The sequence below is a fragment of the Chelonia mydas genome, chromosome 4, assembly GCF_015237465.2.
Source record: "Chelonia mydas isolate rCheMyd1 chromosome 4, rCheMyd1.pri.v2, whole genome shotgun sequence".
Taxonomy (NCBI): Eukaryota; Metazoa; Chordata; order Testudines; family Cheloniidae; genus Chelonia; species Chelonia mydas.
Genome location: NC_057852.1, coordinates 60,859,177 through 60,878,262, shown reverse-complemented (window position 1 = coordinate 60,878,262; position 19,086 = coordinate 60,859,177). Strand labels below are relative to the sequence as shown.

At 38.5% G+C, this 19,086-nt stretch overlaps 1 protein-coding gene across 3 annotated transcripts in view; it reads left to right on the top strand.

Annotated features, from left to right (window-relative positions):
• DCHS2 (dachsous cadherin-related 2) overlaps positions 1-19,086 on the top strand; it is a 235,685-nt gene that overhangs the window by 124,541 nt on the left and 92,058 nt on the right. For all 3 annotated transcript variants that reach the window (XM_043545864.1, XM_027833465.3, XM_043545865.1), the window contains exon 3: positions 8,848-9,079. In XM_043545864.1, coding sequence (XP_043401799.1) covers positions 8,848-9,079 — 232 coding nt within the window. The remainder of the gene's footprint in view (positions 1-8,847; positions 9,080-19,086) is intronic.

The window sequence follows — 19,086 nt, the reverse complement described above, 5'->3', positions numbered from 1 at the left end:
TTATGATCAAATAAATTTGTTAGTTTCTAAGGTGCCACAAGTACTCCTTTTCTTTTTGCAAATACAGACTAACATGGCTGATACTCTGAAGAGTGTAAAAAGTGCCTCTGTTAAATTGATACTGTGACCGGGGTGCTAGTGGGGAGCCAGCTGTGGTCACTCAGTTAGGGTGAACTGCAAAGAATGGGGTACACAATCCCCATAAAGCTGGTGGATATTCCAATACCTAGATTTACCAAGCCTGCATAAAACAGCTTCTTTATTACTCATTAGTTACTTAGAAGTCCAAACAACACAGTTCTCTTAAAGTGATCCAGCCTCAGTCCTCCATCCAGGTACCCACATTAAATATGATGAAAATTTCTGTAAATCTTATTTCGTCATATAAAAGAAAAGGTTCTACCAATCCCAAAGGATTGGACACATTACCTCCCAGGTTAATGAATATTTCATGTCTTACCCAAATACACGCTACAGCCAAATCTTATTAACTAAACTAAAATGTATTAAAAACAAAAGAGAGAGAGTATGGTTAAAAGATCAGTATACATTCAGGCATGAGTTCAATTCATTTAGGTGCAGATTCATAGCAGAGATGGTGAGCTTTGTAGTTGCAGAGTTCCTTTAGAATTCAGTTCATAGGTTATAGGCCAATGTCCGAATATCATATTCAGGGTATACCAACAAAACTAGGACCTCAGTCTTGCTACTCAAACTTCCCCTGAAGAAGCTTAAGCAGATCTGAGATGACAGAATCAGGATCCAAGGATCTTTTATACAATTTCATGTCTTTTGACAAGTTGGAATTCCTCAGGAAACAAAAGGTAATTAGGATGACTTTGAAGGCGGTCCATCACTGGTACTTAGCTATACAAATTAACATAAGGCCATTTCCTTGTTCTTCCACCATTCACAGTACATTCCAAAGAGAGATGAATACAGAGATATCCCGTATTTACAATTCATTTACATGATAGGATGTTCTTTTGACCTCTAAATTATTAGAATACAACATAGACGGGGGGGGGGGGGGGGACGACGACTGTTGATTACATTTCAGAGTAGCAGCCATGTTAGTCTGTATTCGCAAAAAGAAAAGGAGTACTTGTGGTACCTTAGAGACTAACATTGTCGACCCTACTCATACATATGTAAATACACAAAAACACAAACATTATCTCCCAACATGTCTTTTGAGGGTTATTTATTTTGCAGGATGTTTAACCCTTTCTAGCCATGCATCACAGATAGTCATGAGTAAAGCTGGGTGAAATTTTTCAGTTAAATTTTTTTCTCCAAAAAATGCAGATTTGGGTTGATTGATTTCATGAATTTGTGCCTGTTTCAGCAAATTGTTTCAGTTGATACAAACATTCAGAAAACTAATCACTTTAATTTTTCAGGCTAGATTCACAATGGGATTTAGGTGCCCTTTACAAAGCTGAGGATGATATGGTGGTGACCTTCTTATAGCCCAGTGGTTAGGGCTCTCATCTGGGAGACCTAAATTCTTGTCTGTACTGAAACAGGGATTTGAACCCAGGTCTTCCCCTCCTCCCAGGTGAATTCCCTAAGCACCACACTATTGGCTATTTTGGGATGAGTCACTCTCAACATCTCCGATTGAAGCTGTTCCACTTTTTCATAGAGAGAGAGTGTGAGAATGGCCCTGTAGCGCAGTAGTTGGGGCACTCACCTGAGAGGAGGGACACCACAGTCCAAGTTCCTGTGCATAATTATTTATAGAAAGTGAAAGAGCCCCCACTCCTCAATCCTGGTGCCATATAGCCTGGTGGTTAGAGCACACCTGAGAGGGGAAGACTTTGGTTCAACTCCTGCTCCAGAATGGGGATTGAAGCTGGGTCTCTCACATCCAGAAGTGTCCCAAACATTAGGTAAAAGGGAATCTAGCTCTTCATTTCCTTTTATTAAACAAAAGGTGGAAAATACCTGAAATTGAAATGAAATGTTTCATTTTGGGTCAAATGAAGCATTTAGTTTGACCCAAAACAAAATTTTGCGGATTATTTTGATTTGCTGAATATTTTGAAAACTTTTTCGGTTCGACCTGAACTGATTTAAAAAATAAATAAATTCAGAACTGCTAATGAACTGAAAAAGAAGTTATTAAGCCAGCTCTACTTATGAAACCTAATCCTTCTGTCATGAAAGCTAGTGACAGAACTCTCATTGATATCAGTGGGGGCAAGATTGGGTGCAGTATTACTGTAAGTTGAAAAACAGCAAAGAAATCCAACAAATGTTACACACAATCCCCCCTTCTAGTTTGCTAAATCATTGAACTTACATATTTAAACGTTTCAGTACAAAAGTTAAGTCATACGTGTGACACGTACCTCATTTTGAGAGATGCCTCTCATTTTAGTCCCTACGTTATCTACATGTTTGGTGTTCCCTCCCCCCCACCCGCCACTTTTATTATCGAAAATTACTTACATCAGAACTGTTGTAAGTAAGGTTATAGAAAGGAACGAATCCCATAGCACCTGCATGAATAGTTTTTGTGTTGTTCATTTTGGGGTCTTTGTCACACATGATCCTCCGTAACGGACCTTTGCAGATTGAGAGCTATGTGTGCAGTAACATCAATTCTCTCATACATCACATACTGTATATCCTTAGGTATATATTTAGAGTCAGACTGTACCAGTAAACCATAACTCTAAATACAGCTGTGGTATGTAGCCACAACTTCCGAGGAAAGCTCCAGGAGGTATTGTGCTTTAATGAGGAACTATGTCTCCTGGAGTTTTTGTGGATAGCAGATGCCGTGCTACCACTTAAGCATGCAGCACATTTTCCCCTCTCTAGCCAGCCCATTTGTGGCTGGTGGTGGCGCTGCCTCCTCCCTTTTCCTTTTGTGGTTGCTTTTGCCTCCGGGTGCTAGTTAAAAAAGCAGCATGTATCCTCCAGAGACCACAGACTTGTGATTGTGGCTGGTCCCTGAGTGGGAGGGAAGCAGAAAGAGGGAGAAAAGCACATCAGCCCTCCTCTCACATGAACCTGCACAATGCTCAGCCACAGTTTGGGTCTAAATAGTGAAACAAGTGATTAGAAGTAATACATTTGTGTAACATGGACAAGTTAATGATATTAGGAGAGCCTTAATTTAGTGGATTTCCTGTTTTTTTCTGTGCTTAAAATGCAATGTTAAAGTTATAATTCTCTTTCCACCTGCAAACCTCCATTTTTTTAGGTGTGTTTGAGTTACTAGTGAACTAAAAACATCTTGAACTGCTGCAAGAGTATAATGATTTTCATTCTCAAATAACACAAAAACAGGTGAAGGCATTTCCCTCAGGAAACCTTCCAAAATGTTTCAGCTGTAGGTTGAGACCAGGCATGGAAAATGTCAATCTCAATGGTGAGTTTTTCAGAAAGAGAATATGAAAAACAGGAATTTTAATGAAAGGTCTAACATAGTCTTAAAGGTAACCAAGAAAGGGGAATAAAATTGTATGCCCTTTTTTTGCTTTTTAAAGATATGCGAATAAAGCCTGATACGTTTTAATGTTCTTGTTTGGTTTTCCTTTGTTTATCATTTACAATAAGAATGCAATGCAATAAGAAATTCTGTGGTTTTTTTCCCCTGGATTGGATGGAGGTTTGTTTATACCCACGGTGGTACACCTAGCAATACGTATGGTTGTACAATGAGGCATTAAAATAAACTCAGCTGCATGTATGAAACAATATCGAGTTTTTAAAAAGTGTGTATACGTTTTTAGTGTTGTACAGTTACACTCTGATCAAGCCTTATTGCTAATCAAAATACATAGTCCCATCCTTTTGTGTGCTCGCTTGCGTTATTTACATAATGTCCAACAGTTTGGTGTTCTACTTCATCCAAACAAACAGTGGTCCATGCAGTTGCTAGAGGATACCTACCATAGTATTAGAAAATTTAATTGTAGGGATGCTGAGATAGAATCCTTCTCTATCTGCACTACTAATGTACTTATCACTGTAGTGCATAGGCAGCAGTTATAAAACTGAAAATCTTATGACTTCTGTGTAAAGGAGATACAGATTATTCTTTTAAAGTACATTAAAAAGTTTATAAAATTAAGAAACACATTCTTTCCACATCTTTATTTGTTTAGTTCCAATTTAATTGGTTTTGTCTTCCCATTCTGTTTGAACACTTGTTCCTCTGAAAGATTGAAAAGACTAGCCCTTTTGCCTGTATTTTAAAAACAGTTTCAAAATCAAATCTATTCTGCAGAAATTGCATCTGCAGGGAGTCAAGGACAAAGCATTTTAACCACGATGCTTTTAAAGAAATCACTTCTAATTACACATGGAAGCACATCTGCTGAATATGAAGGTGCAGTTACATAACTGATTATGATGAAAATTGAGTTGTATGCTCAGAGATGATTACCCCTCTAGTCCACTCAGAATGGTCTGTTTTCTTATTTATGCAGATGAAATTGTAAATTCTTTGCTATTAAGCACAATCTTTTGAAAATTAGAAATAAATGCAATTGACAGTTTTTACAAATGTAAATCTTAAGGAAGAAAGAGAATGAGCATCATATATGGTGCATGCTCTGACCTTATTGTCAAGGAACACTTGATACATAACATTATAAAGAACAATGTTGATACTATCCATTTATTCAGGAATTTTAGAAATATGTGTTGTTTGCTTCATTGCATAAAATGGCTTGCAAGATATATTGTTACCTGGTAGCACCTTTGACATACTGTGGGATAAATATGTACCCTTGACAATTCTTAAATCAGATCATTTTTAATAATCCCGCCACTGTTTGCTCAGGCCAAATTGCCATTCCTGAAATGAGGATTCCAATGGGAGCTTTATCTCAGAAAGGAGTAGAGGATTAAACCTCAAAATTATCAAATTCATAAGATATTGGTAAACATTATAAAACATATGTCATTTACCTGATAAACTAAAATGGATCTAAACTGGGTGATTATATATGATACTTAGACGTGTTATTAAAAAGGAGTCATTTAGCTAATAAAATGCTATTACATAATGGAAATGTCTATGAAAGCCCTTCAAATAATATTGGCTATGTGTTGAGTGGTCAATTTTTAATCAACACCAAAAGCAGTTGGATCAGTTCAACATTTAAAACTTTCCCAATGCTTCTTGGTATTTAGATGTATTCTGATGAACGTGTGATGATACTGCTGAAACTCGAAATGGCTTTCCTACTATGTGTTGTGTATAGAGAGAGACTTAAGCTTGTTGTCTCTTTCTTGTGTTTTAGCAGATACATGTAACTGCTACCAATATTCTTCTCTTTTTTTTTAGTTAAAGCAGTTACTGTAATACGCAAAGTGCCCAGTTCAGCACTCCTTTCTCGGGCAAAATTCCCATTGAAGTTAAAGCTTTTGAAATTAGTGGCTAATTCTATTCCTTCCTTGCCCTACTACAGCATTACAACTTAAAAACTGCATAAACATATTTCAAAGAAAATAAAATCTGTGTTCAAGTCTTGAGAACCTATATATAACCTTTCAGTCTGGAACAACATTTTAGTGGAATCTTATATCCCAGCACGTTGGAGGCTATAATTGAAATCCTGTCAGATTCTTATGCAGTCTTACAATATAAACAACAAAAATGCAGCTGTTCTACATAACATCATAGGTATTTGTTAAGCAGTAGAATCTCTTCTGTCAAGAAAGTAGCATTATTTATATTTGAAAAATGGTTCGAGAGGTTTATAGTTAGCTCCATGTTTTTACACAGACTGGATGTTGCTAGGGAAAAGAAAGTCTCCAGTTATGGTAATTTCAGCTCTGTAGCAGTATATCATGTTCATTGTTTGTTCCACAAGTAACAACATTTCAGAATCACAACAATGTGACTTGTACCCAACTTTATTGCCATTCCATCAATCAGCACAATTGTAGTTAAAAGGTTATTTAAGCATCTGAGAGACGTGAAGTTATATGAGCAATATTTCTAGAATACAAAGGCAAAATGAACAACAGTGTTCTACTGTTGCTTGAAATATGTTTTAACAAATGTAATTTTCTTTCAACAATGGGCATGCTTAAATCAGTCTTCATTTCCTGGATAATCAACTGTCATGCTTGTCTCTGAACAGATAAAGGAGCATATTCATGTGGTTAGAAATAGCAGCCGTTTGTTCCCAGTCACTAGGGGTCTTTCTCAAAAATTACCACTGCCAGGGTAACCTTAAAGAAATTCTACTGCATCAAAACAAGAAGGGTTGCATGTCATCCATTATACTGGGTGATGACAATAGTAGAGCCTCTCTTCACTTGTGTCTAATGGATATGCTTCAGGGTCAGGAAAAGGAGGCACTGGCTCTTCAACAACAGTGGTTAGCACAAGGACAGAGAGGAATGAGGTAGACCAGCCGTTACATGCCCCTATCTCATGACCCACCCTTCTAAAAATATTTCAGAATTGACCTCCCCCTAAAAAAGATTTTACAGTCTAACTCCTTAAAATGAACTACTTAGGTTGGAGAGTGAAATGTCTGCATTTTTCCTTAGCAATCAAGAACACAGATTGGGTCAAGTGATTTAAAATTAATCCCCATAATACTTTGCTGTTTTTAAACTCCTCCCACCTTTGCCCCCTTTCCCATATTTTTCCTTCCTTCTCCTCCCCCCGCCCCAAAAAAAGAAAACCCGACAGCACCAAATGGGTGGGGGATAAGGATTCCATTTTTAACCTAATCTCCACCTGTGGACTAAACTCTTTTAACTTTGCTTGTGGGTTCAGGATTCAGTTTATTGTAAGAATACTGCAAATAAGTAATTTTTCATTACTTTACTTAATTTTCCTCATACATTTAAACTAAGGTTCCTCACAACAGTGTCATGACATTGTCAGTGCCAGGCTATAGAGACAACATGACTGTGAAAAAATATGGAAAAATGAAAGCCTCAGTGAGAAAATTTACAGATGTTGATGGATTTATTTATTGTATCTCAACAATTCAGTACAAGTCTATAGAGTCAACAGACCAAAGATCGAATGCAGTTTTTTTGAGCTTGCTACTGCACTGTAGTGCAAATCCCAAATGCAGAACTCTGCCTGAGTAACTGGACTGCACTCTGGACAGTTTTGTGAAGGCCAAAAAATTTTTCTCAATAAATGAGGCACACAGTGGTGCATGCAGAAATATACGTCTAAGTTGCACCCATGGTTCCTGTGGCATCATGCATAAATTCAGAATTGCTAAACGTAGCTTGCCCTTTGTTCATGCCAGTATCCAATTTTTGTGTGTGCAGTCTCTATAATTACTTACTCAACTTACATGTACACATTTTTTGTGCATAACTCTTTGAAAATCAAACTCTGTATCCATAGATTGTCTTCTTCCATCCGTGTTGTAATGTACTGTCAAGGACATGTGCAGAAATCTGTATATCCCATCATTCCACTGCCACACAATTGACTTCGTGCTACAGAACTGTGCTACAGAATCTCAGCTTTGTTAAAATGATGTTTTAGTCTTTATGGCTGTAGGGAGAACCTTGAAAATGTGAACCAAAGCTAAACTGATACAGCAGTGCTTTCCTACATCTATAGGAAGTCTAAAACAAAAGTGCTGAGAGGTGAATGACTGTGCATCTCAGTCACGGCTCTATGGCCTCCATGATTCTGCAGCTACAGAATTCATTTTTTTCCAAAATGGCACAAAATTCAATTTTTTTGCTATGGAATTTACCATATTGCCATTTTTCTGTAGTTCTGCCTTGCTCAGACTGGCCTGCAGCTGCTGCTTTCTCTTCAGCCTTCCCCACAAGGTCGAGTTAATAACCAGTGTATGCTCCCTGTATTGTTCCATGGAGCCAGTGCAAGAGTTTGGATTCTAGCCAGGGTGTGTGAGAGGCAGAAGTGTAAGCCAAGTGGAGAATAGCATAGCAGCCCAGTCTTGAGGAGCTGGGGAGATGAGTTAGTGACGACAGCTGCAAAGCCCACCATCCCCCTCCCCACCCACTCCACCGCCAGATGCACAGGGACAAAAGGAGGGCCAAGCTCCAGGATGTGGAGTCAGGCTTCCGGGAAAGCCTAGCAAAAAAACTATGCTCAAAAGTAATTGTCTATTATTTGAAAATATTCACTGATGTAAAATTATGAGCCATAGTTGTGTGTATTTGTGTGGGAAATGGGAATGGATAGTATTTCATGTCGGTAGACTAAATTAATGTTGCCATGGAAGTTAGGGAATGGAATATAGAGGTTGCTCCTGCAGAATTTGATCCCATTGTGCCTCTGAGTACCCAAGGGGGTGTGTGTGTGTGTGTGTGTGTGTGTGCATGTGTTGGTGTGTGCTGGATGGATTGTCAGCACTGCCTGAAAGTGTGTTTCCCTTTAGAATCTAGTCTGTAGAGGAAATGGGCCCTAACGCTAATACAACTAGTGGAGATTCTCTTTTCGTTCAAGTGCTAGAGGCATTTGTTCTTGAAGAAAAAGGGCCTGACCTTTATCTGTGAAGCCACAGAAAGTGTAATAGGTGATGACTGTGAAATCCTATGTGCCAAGACGTACAAGGGATTTACATGGATAATTCTTGTTAGAGTTAACAAGAGTTTTATACTTAAACCTCATGTTCCTTCATGGGAGAACAGATCCCTTTGTGTACTGCAGTAGCTAGCACAGTGGAGCTGCATTAAAGATACTGTTAACTCCCTAAACTCAATTTTCTGGCTTTTATAGGTGCCCTTTAAATAGTTACTTTTAACAAATGTTTTTGTTCAGTTTAATTGTAGATTGTTTTATATTCTAGCAATGCATTGAGGCATGTATTTGTTTAACTGTAACTGACTTTGATTTTTACTTTGTTCTGGTTTATTCAACAGGGTGGGCTAAGTGCCCAAGCTTTTGTTCGTATTGAGATAGAGGACATTAACGATAATCAACCTATTTTCGACCCAGCCAGCTATGTGACAAGCATCAGTAGTCATACTCACCCAGGAACAGAGATCATCAATGTCGTTGCCACAGACAGGGATTCGGGGATATATGGAGTTGTGACATATGAGCTTGTTCCAGGAGAGTTTTCTTCCCTTTTCACAGTGGATACTTCTTCAGGTACAGTATGTGTGTGTGACACAGAAATTATAAGACACACCATGTCACCCTTTTTCTTTGAAACTCGGTTTCTTTGTTTAGAATCAAGTCATAAAATCAAAACTTACATCCTGTGGCATATGTGCAAGATATTTTCTTTGTTTTTTGTTTTTGTTTTTTGTGAGCAAATGTTAAATGACCTTTGCATCTACTGGAATAAATAGAGCTCTAGAATGTATGTCACAGAAAGTGGAGTGAGAAGTAGCTGATGTCATTTCTCTAGGATTTTAAATTGGAAACTAGAGCATTTTGGCCATGCATTAGTTGTGCACTAATTACTTTATACAGTATGTTAATGCTTAGAACACTAAAGACTTGTCCTGAGTGCTTTTTATTGAGGGACAGTTAGTCTCTCTCCCTCCTCACCAACAAGGAACCTCTTCTTCTAGACTTTTGCTCCCTCCAGGACTTCTATCAAATAAGACCCTTCCTTATAACCTTCCAGAGTGTGCCACAACAAATTTCTCAGCATGCTGGCAGTCTCATGCTACCCACCAGTCTCTCTCACTTGACTCCACTGTCAGCTTCATGAGTATCCTTTCGTGCTCCTTACTTCCTGACCTGACCTTCTCCCCGATTCTGACTTCTGGCTTGAGGGAGAGGTCTGGATCCCACACCTGCGCCCTGAGTCACACTAGGAGTGTAAGCCAAGGCAAGAAGGCATTCTTGATAGGGTCAAAGCAAGTCAGGATGAACTACTTCTAAGAGTCTTTAATGCACCTTGCCTTCACAGAAGTCGCTCTTTTACCACTGCCAAAACAGCAGACCCTGATGGTTTTTTTGTAATCCTGGGAAACTCGGTGCCTATTGAATTAAATACCGGGGCATAACCAATGCCCAAAGTATACCAGATGTTCAATATTTGGCTTTTAATATTTGGAAACTAAACCAGAACTACAGTTCAACTTGAAATCTAGTATACATATACTACCAGGAATATAGCCTGATAGTATTATTTCCTGATAGTCTGCCATTTAAGATTAATTAACTTTGACATAGGGGATTATTTCATATGTTTTAATAATTTTGCTGTGTGTGTGTGTGTATTAGCTGTTTGGCATGGAAATCATCATAAGGAAATACTCTGTTCTCTCAAAATGATGCCTATTTGCATCCTGTGACCTAACACCTAAAATATTCTGATGAACAGAAGAAACTAATCTTCTTAGGAAGTTGGCCCGCTTATCTTGGCTATTTCATAATTTACTTTTACCGTGGACCTTAACTGCCTGTCAAATCAGTCCCTCTAGGGCATAACTGATGCCAAAAAATATATAGGTCAATCAATAATCAGGGAACTGGATCTCCACAATCATTTAACCGATTGTTTCAAAACTGCATCAGTGGCTTGTCAGAGAGAACCCCGGTAGGTTACTCAAGAAGAATCGGCTTTACAGTATGCCTTTCTTTAAAGGGTTCTTCTCCCTTGAATTGTGGCCCTTTAGCCTAATTTTTCCAGTTTGGGTGATTTGTATAAGGTAAATGTCATCTTTAATCATGAGGAACACTTGAGACATCAGTATCTTGTGGAACTATCATGGTATTTTATCAAACAGAGATCAAATTAATAATGAAATAACCTGAGGTCATTATTGCTGGCACTTATAAATGAAAAACCATTTGGGTTGAAGACACTATTCCCAACCTTATAGCACTTGGAATCTGATTGCATATAATCAGATCTCATGGGTAATTCATGAGATCCGGCTGTGTTTTATTTTAACCTATTAATATTAATGCTAATGTGTCCTTTTTGGTAAAGGATACTCTTTTTCCTTTTTTTCATGTCTAGCTGCAGCAGTGTGTATAATTAATTAATGGTGAGCTGAAATTGTTTCTAAACTGTTGGCGATATCTAAGTGACAATAGCCCTTGTAACTGTTAGACTACTCCCCAGAAGTTCTGCAATCTCCCTGGGTTAAGTAGCTATGGAAGTTGATCAGTATTAAGAATTGGAAGCAAATTTTATGGCTTGCTTTGTGACAGCACAGAGACTGAGTTCGTCCTCTTCCTCATTTTCTGAGAGGCAGGAAGATGACCAGTTGCCATTTAGGGTTTTCCCTTTCTGTAAGAATCTCTTCTCTGCTTCTGATATTGGGGGGATTCACTGAGAACACCGCGTATCCCTGCTGCTGTGCTCTCAAGAGGTTGTAAGGAGACTTACTCCAGCTGTTATGTGGATTGCATTGGCCCAGTTTCATGGAGAGAAGATGATGTATAGAGACTATCAGAAATAGAAATTGTATAGTGAGAACAGGTGGGCTACAAACTTCTATAATCTCTCCTCTCTCATGAGCTATTTGAAAACATACTCCAGGGAGGTCATTTTTTAAGCCTTCGCTGTGGACTTTCCCTTGAAACCACCATCTGTGGATTGTACGTTGTACAATATTGTGGATTTGTGCCATGGCAAGTCCCATCTCTTTTGCTTTTTTCCACTTGCAAAGAAGGGATTAGGGAGATGACAGTGTGGTATGGGTATGGTCATGGAGGTTGGGGTTAGAAGCTGCATGTGGATTTATTTTACTATTCAATTTCTTAATTTCTAAGCAATAACTGTAATTGTTGGAAATGTGTTCAGGGATCAGGCAAGATAGTTAGTTAATTGAGTCTTTTTGACTTATTTTGTTAGTCCTTAAGTAGTTTGGCTTCCTTTGATATGTACATGGGACAGACAATGGTATTTTCAGTTTTAGGAAAAGACATTACAAAAACCGCATTTTTTACTAGCTGAGAATGATAGTAATATAACAAAACTCATGTACCAGATGAAGCTATTCTCCAGGCCAAATGAGATTTTTATTTTACGGTGTCCAGAATGTATGTTTTTGTGTGTTGTTGTAGCTCAGCTCAGGGGCAATCGCAAATTGCTGTATTCAGGATTTATAGCACTCACCAAAAAAATAAAATTTTCTTTCCATTTTCTGAATAAAAAAAGAAATGGATAAGGGAATTAACAAAAAAAAAAAACCAACAACAAAAACCTGCTTGTTGAATATCACTTCCTGCCAACTATGGCTTTGCCAAGGAAATTATATGACTGTATTACCAAAACTGTAAGTTTTGCACAGCAAGCGAACTGTGTTCACAGTAAGAAATCTTCATGATCTGTTGGTCGTAGCAGTTGGTCAGCAACAGGACATTTAAAAATAAACAACCACTTTTGACATCTAGATATTGAGGTTGGGCCTGATCCAAAACCTATTGAAGTCAATGGGGAAACTGCCATTTATTTCAGTGGGCTCTGGTTCAGGTTCATTGTGTGACTCTTTTAGATCAGTTCAATGGAAAAAAGAGCTTTTCATTGAACGGACAGACACAGATACATATTCCAGTACAAGGATTAGTGGAATTTTAAAAGACAGGATTAGTGGCATTTATGTGCTTTCTTATTTTTTAGATTCTCCATCATTTAGAATATTCTTTTGGAAACTTGTAAATTACATTTATTGTACTTCTCTGTATGTAGATATTAGGATTAGCCATTTTTCATTTGGCTGAAGGTGGATTGTTCCAAAAGTAAATAATTTGAAGATTGTATGTAGCTAGAAAACCATTTTGATGTGTGATTGGTTCCTAGTTCTATGCTCTATGCCTGTTTTATTACCATTTATTTCTATTGGTGGTGCAAAATCCACCTTGGTTCACTTTTATGTTTTACTTTCCTGGGTACCTGCATGATCCATGTTATATATGCCAGTGGTTCTCAAACTTTTTTTTTTTGCGGACCACTTAATGATCTTCCCAAATGTTATTTGTACCGTTAGCTAACCTATTGTGAAGCGCTTTGGATAAAAGCGCTATATAAAAAAAACAATAATAAACAACTTTTTTGTTTTACAAATAAAAGCACACAACTCATATTTTAATATCAGTAGTCTTCCCTTTCTAATGCGATGGATGTGCCCTTTCTCCCCCACTGCAGCAGCCCCCAAGCTGGGGCTGGGAAGGAGGGGGGGTCTCGCCCCGGCAGTCGCAGCCCCGGAGCTGGAGAAGGTCACCTCTTTCTCTGGCCACTGCAGCCCTTCATGATCTAAATCCCCACACCCTCTTCTCACCTCACCTTACATATGCGTCTTCTGCAGGGACAAGGCACCTAAGTAGTGGAGCCACACCTAATTAGGTGGGTGGCTAATTAGGTGGGTGGCCCTTCATTCTCTTGTACGCACCTTAGAGGGAACTATCTGCAGACAACCTGACTGGAGCTCGGACCACAGTTTGAGAACCTCTGATCTATGCTATCTGCTCTGTGAACAGCGTTGGTTAATTGCCTGGAGCAGAGCATACTGAAGAGCTATGCAGGCTAGTATGTTGTTTAAGCTATATTTATCTGTTTTCCCCATTAATGGTTAACAATACTTTACCTGAAGTTGTCATGCTGTCTGGAGTGACTCACTGCTGTGAGTGCCAATCTCAGGTCAGCCTGTCAGAAAACAGGACAGAGGCCCAAACTGGTGGTATGTTCTCTAATTAGATTTAATCAAGGCAGTAACAAATGTGCATTCCTGGATCACTATACCAGCTTTATCATGAAGTCCAGACAGTCCCCTTAGGCTCTCCATCTTGCCATGCAGACAAACTGGACTTAGTGATAATGGTCACACAAACCAAAAATCACACCACATCAGATTGCTCCCAGTCCCAAGAGACTAGTCACTTACCCCAGATCAATTGGTATTCCTGATCTTACACCAAACGCAATGATGGCACCAAATTCTATAGTAAACTCTAACTATAGGTTTATTAACTAAGAAAAAGAAATGAGAGGTATTGAGAGGTTAAAGCAGGTAAAATACATTAACAGGTGAATCAAAGTTTGTAAATCCAAAATGATAGCAGAGATGTAGTAATCTGCCAGTTTCCCAAAAGTCTTTTCAGTCCTACCCAGAATAACTCTGAGGATCTTCTGTTCAGTTATTCCACCATGTAAGAATCCGAACAGTCCAGAGATAAAGGATCATTCCTTGAAATCCATTTTGTATCTTCTTCTTACAGATAACAATGTAAGAAATGTTTTCACTCACTCCGTGACCACCTGCGTTGAAATTAGCATTTCCTGTTACAGTCCTTAAATCCTTCATTAGCATTTCACAAGATTTCTTTGAGTAATTTAGTTACAGGGTTATACATAAACGCAAATGTTTGTAATCACAAACTATGGGGTATTTTTCTAGTTTCCATGAGTTGAACACCTGAACTCATTCTCATTCTAACACATACTTTAATCTAGGATTATCTAATTATGGGGGCATACATAATGTAAACATAATTTCTGGGGTATATGCAATGTAAATATAATGTAATAGTAAACAACAAGATATAAATAGGTGAAAACAATACAATTAACATCTCCTTTGATCTCTACTAACACAAGTGACTTGGCCTGAATATCTACAAATACATTTAACTCCTTTGATATTCACACACAAGTGAATTGGCCTATGGCGTTGCCCTGAGCCGGGCTGTCAGCATCACGGAGGTATAGAATATTTATAGGCATGGTTGAACAAGAAATTAGAAGTTGTGGGCCTTAAGATGCAACTGGCATCATGACAATCAACCTAGGCAGCAGTAACTCAAAAAAACTGACATTGACTCCTCAATTTATCATCTTTTTATCACAACAGCAGCATTATTTCTGGGATAGCTGATGGAACACACACATTGTTTCTTCTTTGGTTGATTTTTATTTTTCACCCAAGGGCATAGAGTTCATCCTTTAGTCTTGTAAATATCCTACCTGAGAGCTGTAGAAAGCCCTAGGATTATCACCTCAGTTTTTTCAAGATAGCCCTGATTTCAGGAGACTATCTCAAGTCTGCGAAATATGTTTTGAAAATTACTTTGGCCCAGTGTGACATCATCATGTTGAATTGCAGAACTTGGTCTGACCCAGACTCTTCACATAAGTGCTCTCTCCTTGTTCTTGAGCGCACACCTTCATTGTCTACTATGAAATGTCTGATCTGAATCATAGAGAGACAAGGTGGATGAAGTAATATATTTTATTGGACCAATTTCTGTTGGTGAGGGAGACAAGCTTGTCTCCCTCACCAACAGAACTGGGTCCAATAAAAGATATTACCTCACTCCTCTTTTCTCTCTAATATCCTGGCACCGACATGGCTACAACTACACTACATACATGACCTGGATCATGAAAGTTGAGTTAAAGCACGCAGTCAGCAATTTATTTATTCTTTTTTAGAGTGCTATATTCTCAACCTGAGCTAATTTTCATTTTCTGGACCATTAAGTTTTATCAGAACTGCTTTCACTGGTCGTTGGGAGTCTTTGTTGATTTCAGTGGGCTTTAGCCCTTTAATTAGAAGGACTTATTTCTTCTATCTAATCCATTCAGAGAAGATATATGTTAAAAACAGCAATCAAGTAGCATTACTAGTGCTGGTTGGGAATTTTTCAGCAAAATGACTTTTCAGTGTGAAATGCACTTTCTGCAAAATTGGCATTTTTCCTGTGAAATTTTTGAAGTAGCTTATTTTGGGTCAGTGTGACATATACTGCATCTGCCTAAGTCCATAGGTGTTGTATTTCAGGTACTTCACTCCCTCATTCTCTTCTATGATTTGCGCTCCTTGGTTTTGACCACCTCTCTCATGGGGCACTGTGGTATCCTGTTTAACTGAGCCACATGATGAATCATGTGAGTAACATTGCGCTGGTGCATCATGGGAGATGTAGTCCAGCCAAGGAGCCAGTTCATAAGAAAGAATAAAGGCATGAAACATTTGAACTACAACTTCCATGAATTACTGCCGCTCCTTAGACAATACAGTTTAATGTCAAACTGACTCAGAATGAAACATTTAGATTTGGTTCCACACACCAGAATAAAATGTTTCAATTGGAGAGTGTCAAAAAGTTTTGTTTCAATCAATAATGTTGAAGTGAAATATTTTGACATTTTTAATTGAAAATTTTTGATAAAAAAATTTTTGGTAAAAAAATTTTTTATCTCGACTTTTCATCCAAATTCAGAATGAAAACAAATGTTGGAATATCAAATGTTGCTGTGGGACATACATTCTAATTTTCACGTAACCTTAATTATTACATAGTGTTTAATACGTACCAGATTGTAGACTACATCAAAGAAAAACTGGGGCGTGTACTTCTTTTAAAAAGAATAAAGCTTTTTATGACTGCTAATGATGTTTTCATACTATAATTTATTATAGGAAAGATTAGTCCGCTTAATTTTTAAACTACTCCTGGCATTTTTGTATGGTATGCAATAAAATAAAATTGCTACACACATGAAGGGGTTTGCTTGAGTAAAGACAGATTTAAAATTAGGAATGATTTATTTTGGAACGTTCTAAGGCCACATTTTTTAGTACAACCCCTTCAATGCCTCTTTCCCCTATTTTGCATAAGTAATTGGTAGCATATGTAGAACACTGAAAATCATGGGACTGTGTGTGACAATGGGTTAGCACGATAAGCTTTCACCTCCGAAGACCTAAGTCTGTGTTAGGTCACAGCGGAAGAATGACTTCTCCTAGTCATTAGTGGATATTTATCTCCATCACAACACTGCCACAGAATTTAATACAACTGAATTTGATTGGTAGTCTCAGCTATGGAGAAGACTAAGACTGGGAACAGTAAGGACCCAGGATTAGGCCACAGGAACAGATTGGGTTGGCAAAACAGCATGAAAAAAATATACACCGTGCCAGCCCTCGTTGTACATGATTCAAGATCACTAAAATGCAATAGAATCAACCAAATATGGGGAGAAAAATTACTAAAGCCATGTGCTAAAGACCCTGTATTCTGATGGTAGGGTGATGTGTGCATTTGTAATGCAGTGTGTTGCAACACACTGCAAACTGTTTTACAAAATAGTTCACTGGATGTCACATCTATGAATTACAAGATTTTACCAGATGGCAGAAAGGGCACACCCCCACCCCATTCCACTGCTGTTTGGTCTACAAGAAGCTGCTTACATGGCTTGACAGCAGCAAAAAGAGGAAAAAGTAGATCAAAAACTGCTTGTACAAAAACCATAAAAAATATGTGCACTTAACAAGCAGTAAAATACCATCACTCAACATGCTTCTCCCATAGATAATATGCAGGCAACTAGAACATAATCCAACTACTGCATAAACAACCAGCAAGTTTTGCTTTCTTCTCTCTTTCAGTCTGCTAATATGGGACTAATCCTCCTAATCAATGGGTGCGGAGATAGATCCAAATTTCACATTAACTATTATGCTCCAGAGCCAATTTTATAGACCCAGAGAGCCCTGAAGAGTGTTTTCCAGTTTTTACCATTATGTGAATGGCTGACTGGCACCTTTCAGAAGCGAGGGCTCCCCAGGTGTGTCTGTCAGCTCTGGGAAAGGAGGGAGCACTAACCCATTGTGACTGAAAGCAGCAGGTCACATCAAAGAATAAGTAGTAGCCTTTGGAAAATTCTTCCACTATACTGTTACAGATTAGCGTAGTAGGCAGCAGAGCAGATCCGTCTGAGGCTCAGGATGACATGTGGAATGCTGTGTAGTGCCCTCAATGAAGGGGAAGAGTAAAGAAGCCCATTCTCAGTGGGCTTCTCTGCCAGTGTCTGTCTCTGTGCCTAAAAAAGATCCATCTCTTTGTAGAGTACTTTGAACAAAATATCGTCTCTGGTTACCATGGCAGTGAAGTTTTTGTCAGGTTGAGTGCTGAGAGCTGTTTTAACATCCGCGAGCCTGCCAGCTCACAAAACTCTTTTACTGAAAAGATTGTTGATTAAACAGAGATGCTCTTGGAGAAATTCAATAAGTTAAATAATCAGAAAGCGCTGTTTGAATTCTAATGTCTTGCTGACCAGGTGAAATGCTTTGGCAGTCCAGGAGCCATATAGGTTATCTCAAAAGGCTCTGTTGTTGTCTTTGAAAACACATATGACGGTTTCCTTGCCATGGAACTACGTACGAGCGCAGTGTGTCTCTCAGGGAGATTTGCAATTCATCGTTAGCCTGGATTCCAGCACACTCCATTGTCATGTGCTTTGAGTTTTTGGTTGCCTGTTCAAGCCTTGTTTAGAAGTGTTGTTGTCTAATTTTTTCCATACACAGAGAACAGCCTGAATTACTTCTATGTTAGATTAAGGGGATCAAAAGTATATCTCCATGAGACTGCATATTCTGTCTCTTCTGCAACATTCTGCATTGCTTTGCCTCACAAAATGGCAGCTGTTCTTGCTGGCAGAGTCAGTCTTCTTTAGAAACGTAAAGGTGCAGTATGGAGAAATCAGTTACATATTATTTATTAATTTATTTATTTGTATTGCTGTAGCACCTAGGAGCCCAAATCACAATCAGTGCCTCATTGTGCTAGTTACTGAGCATACACATAATGCAAAGACAGTCCCTGCCTCAAAGAACTTACAGTCTAATTATACAGCAAGAGACATACGATGGACACTGACAGACAGGAAGGATTAGATAAGCCTGAGACGATACTGGTCAGCATGATAAGCAGCCGTTTCAGCATTCCAGCTGCTTAAGTCTTGTCAAGTTGTTTTTTGTAGGCACCATAACAAAGGACAGTTTTATGGAGCTATATCGTCCATAGGAAGGAAAGTACACTTAAGCAGTCCATATATCCTCAGTATTACCAAGCCAAAAATTCAGAAATCATGAGTTAGATGCCCCCAAATCATAAGATTAAAAAAATTATATATATTGTGGTTTTTGGTCTATCTTTAGATTTTTGAATGCCGCCCACCCCGTGTGTGTGTGTGTGTGTGTGTGTGTGTGTGTATGAGAGAGAGAGAGAGAAGTATAGCAGTACCAGATTTCCCAGGTTTATAGAGTAAGATGATTTTGACCCCCAATGCAGGAGTTCTCACTGGAAGACCCAACTGAGATCAGATTACACAATTTTGTCTAAAATCCGATTAATTTGGCCCGGTGACTTTAATGAGACAAATTAGCAACTTTTCCTGGTGG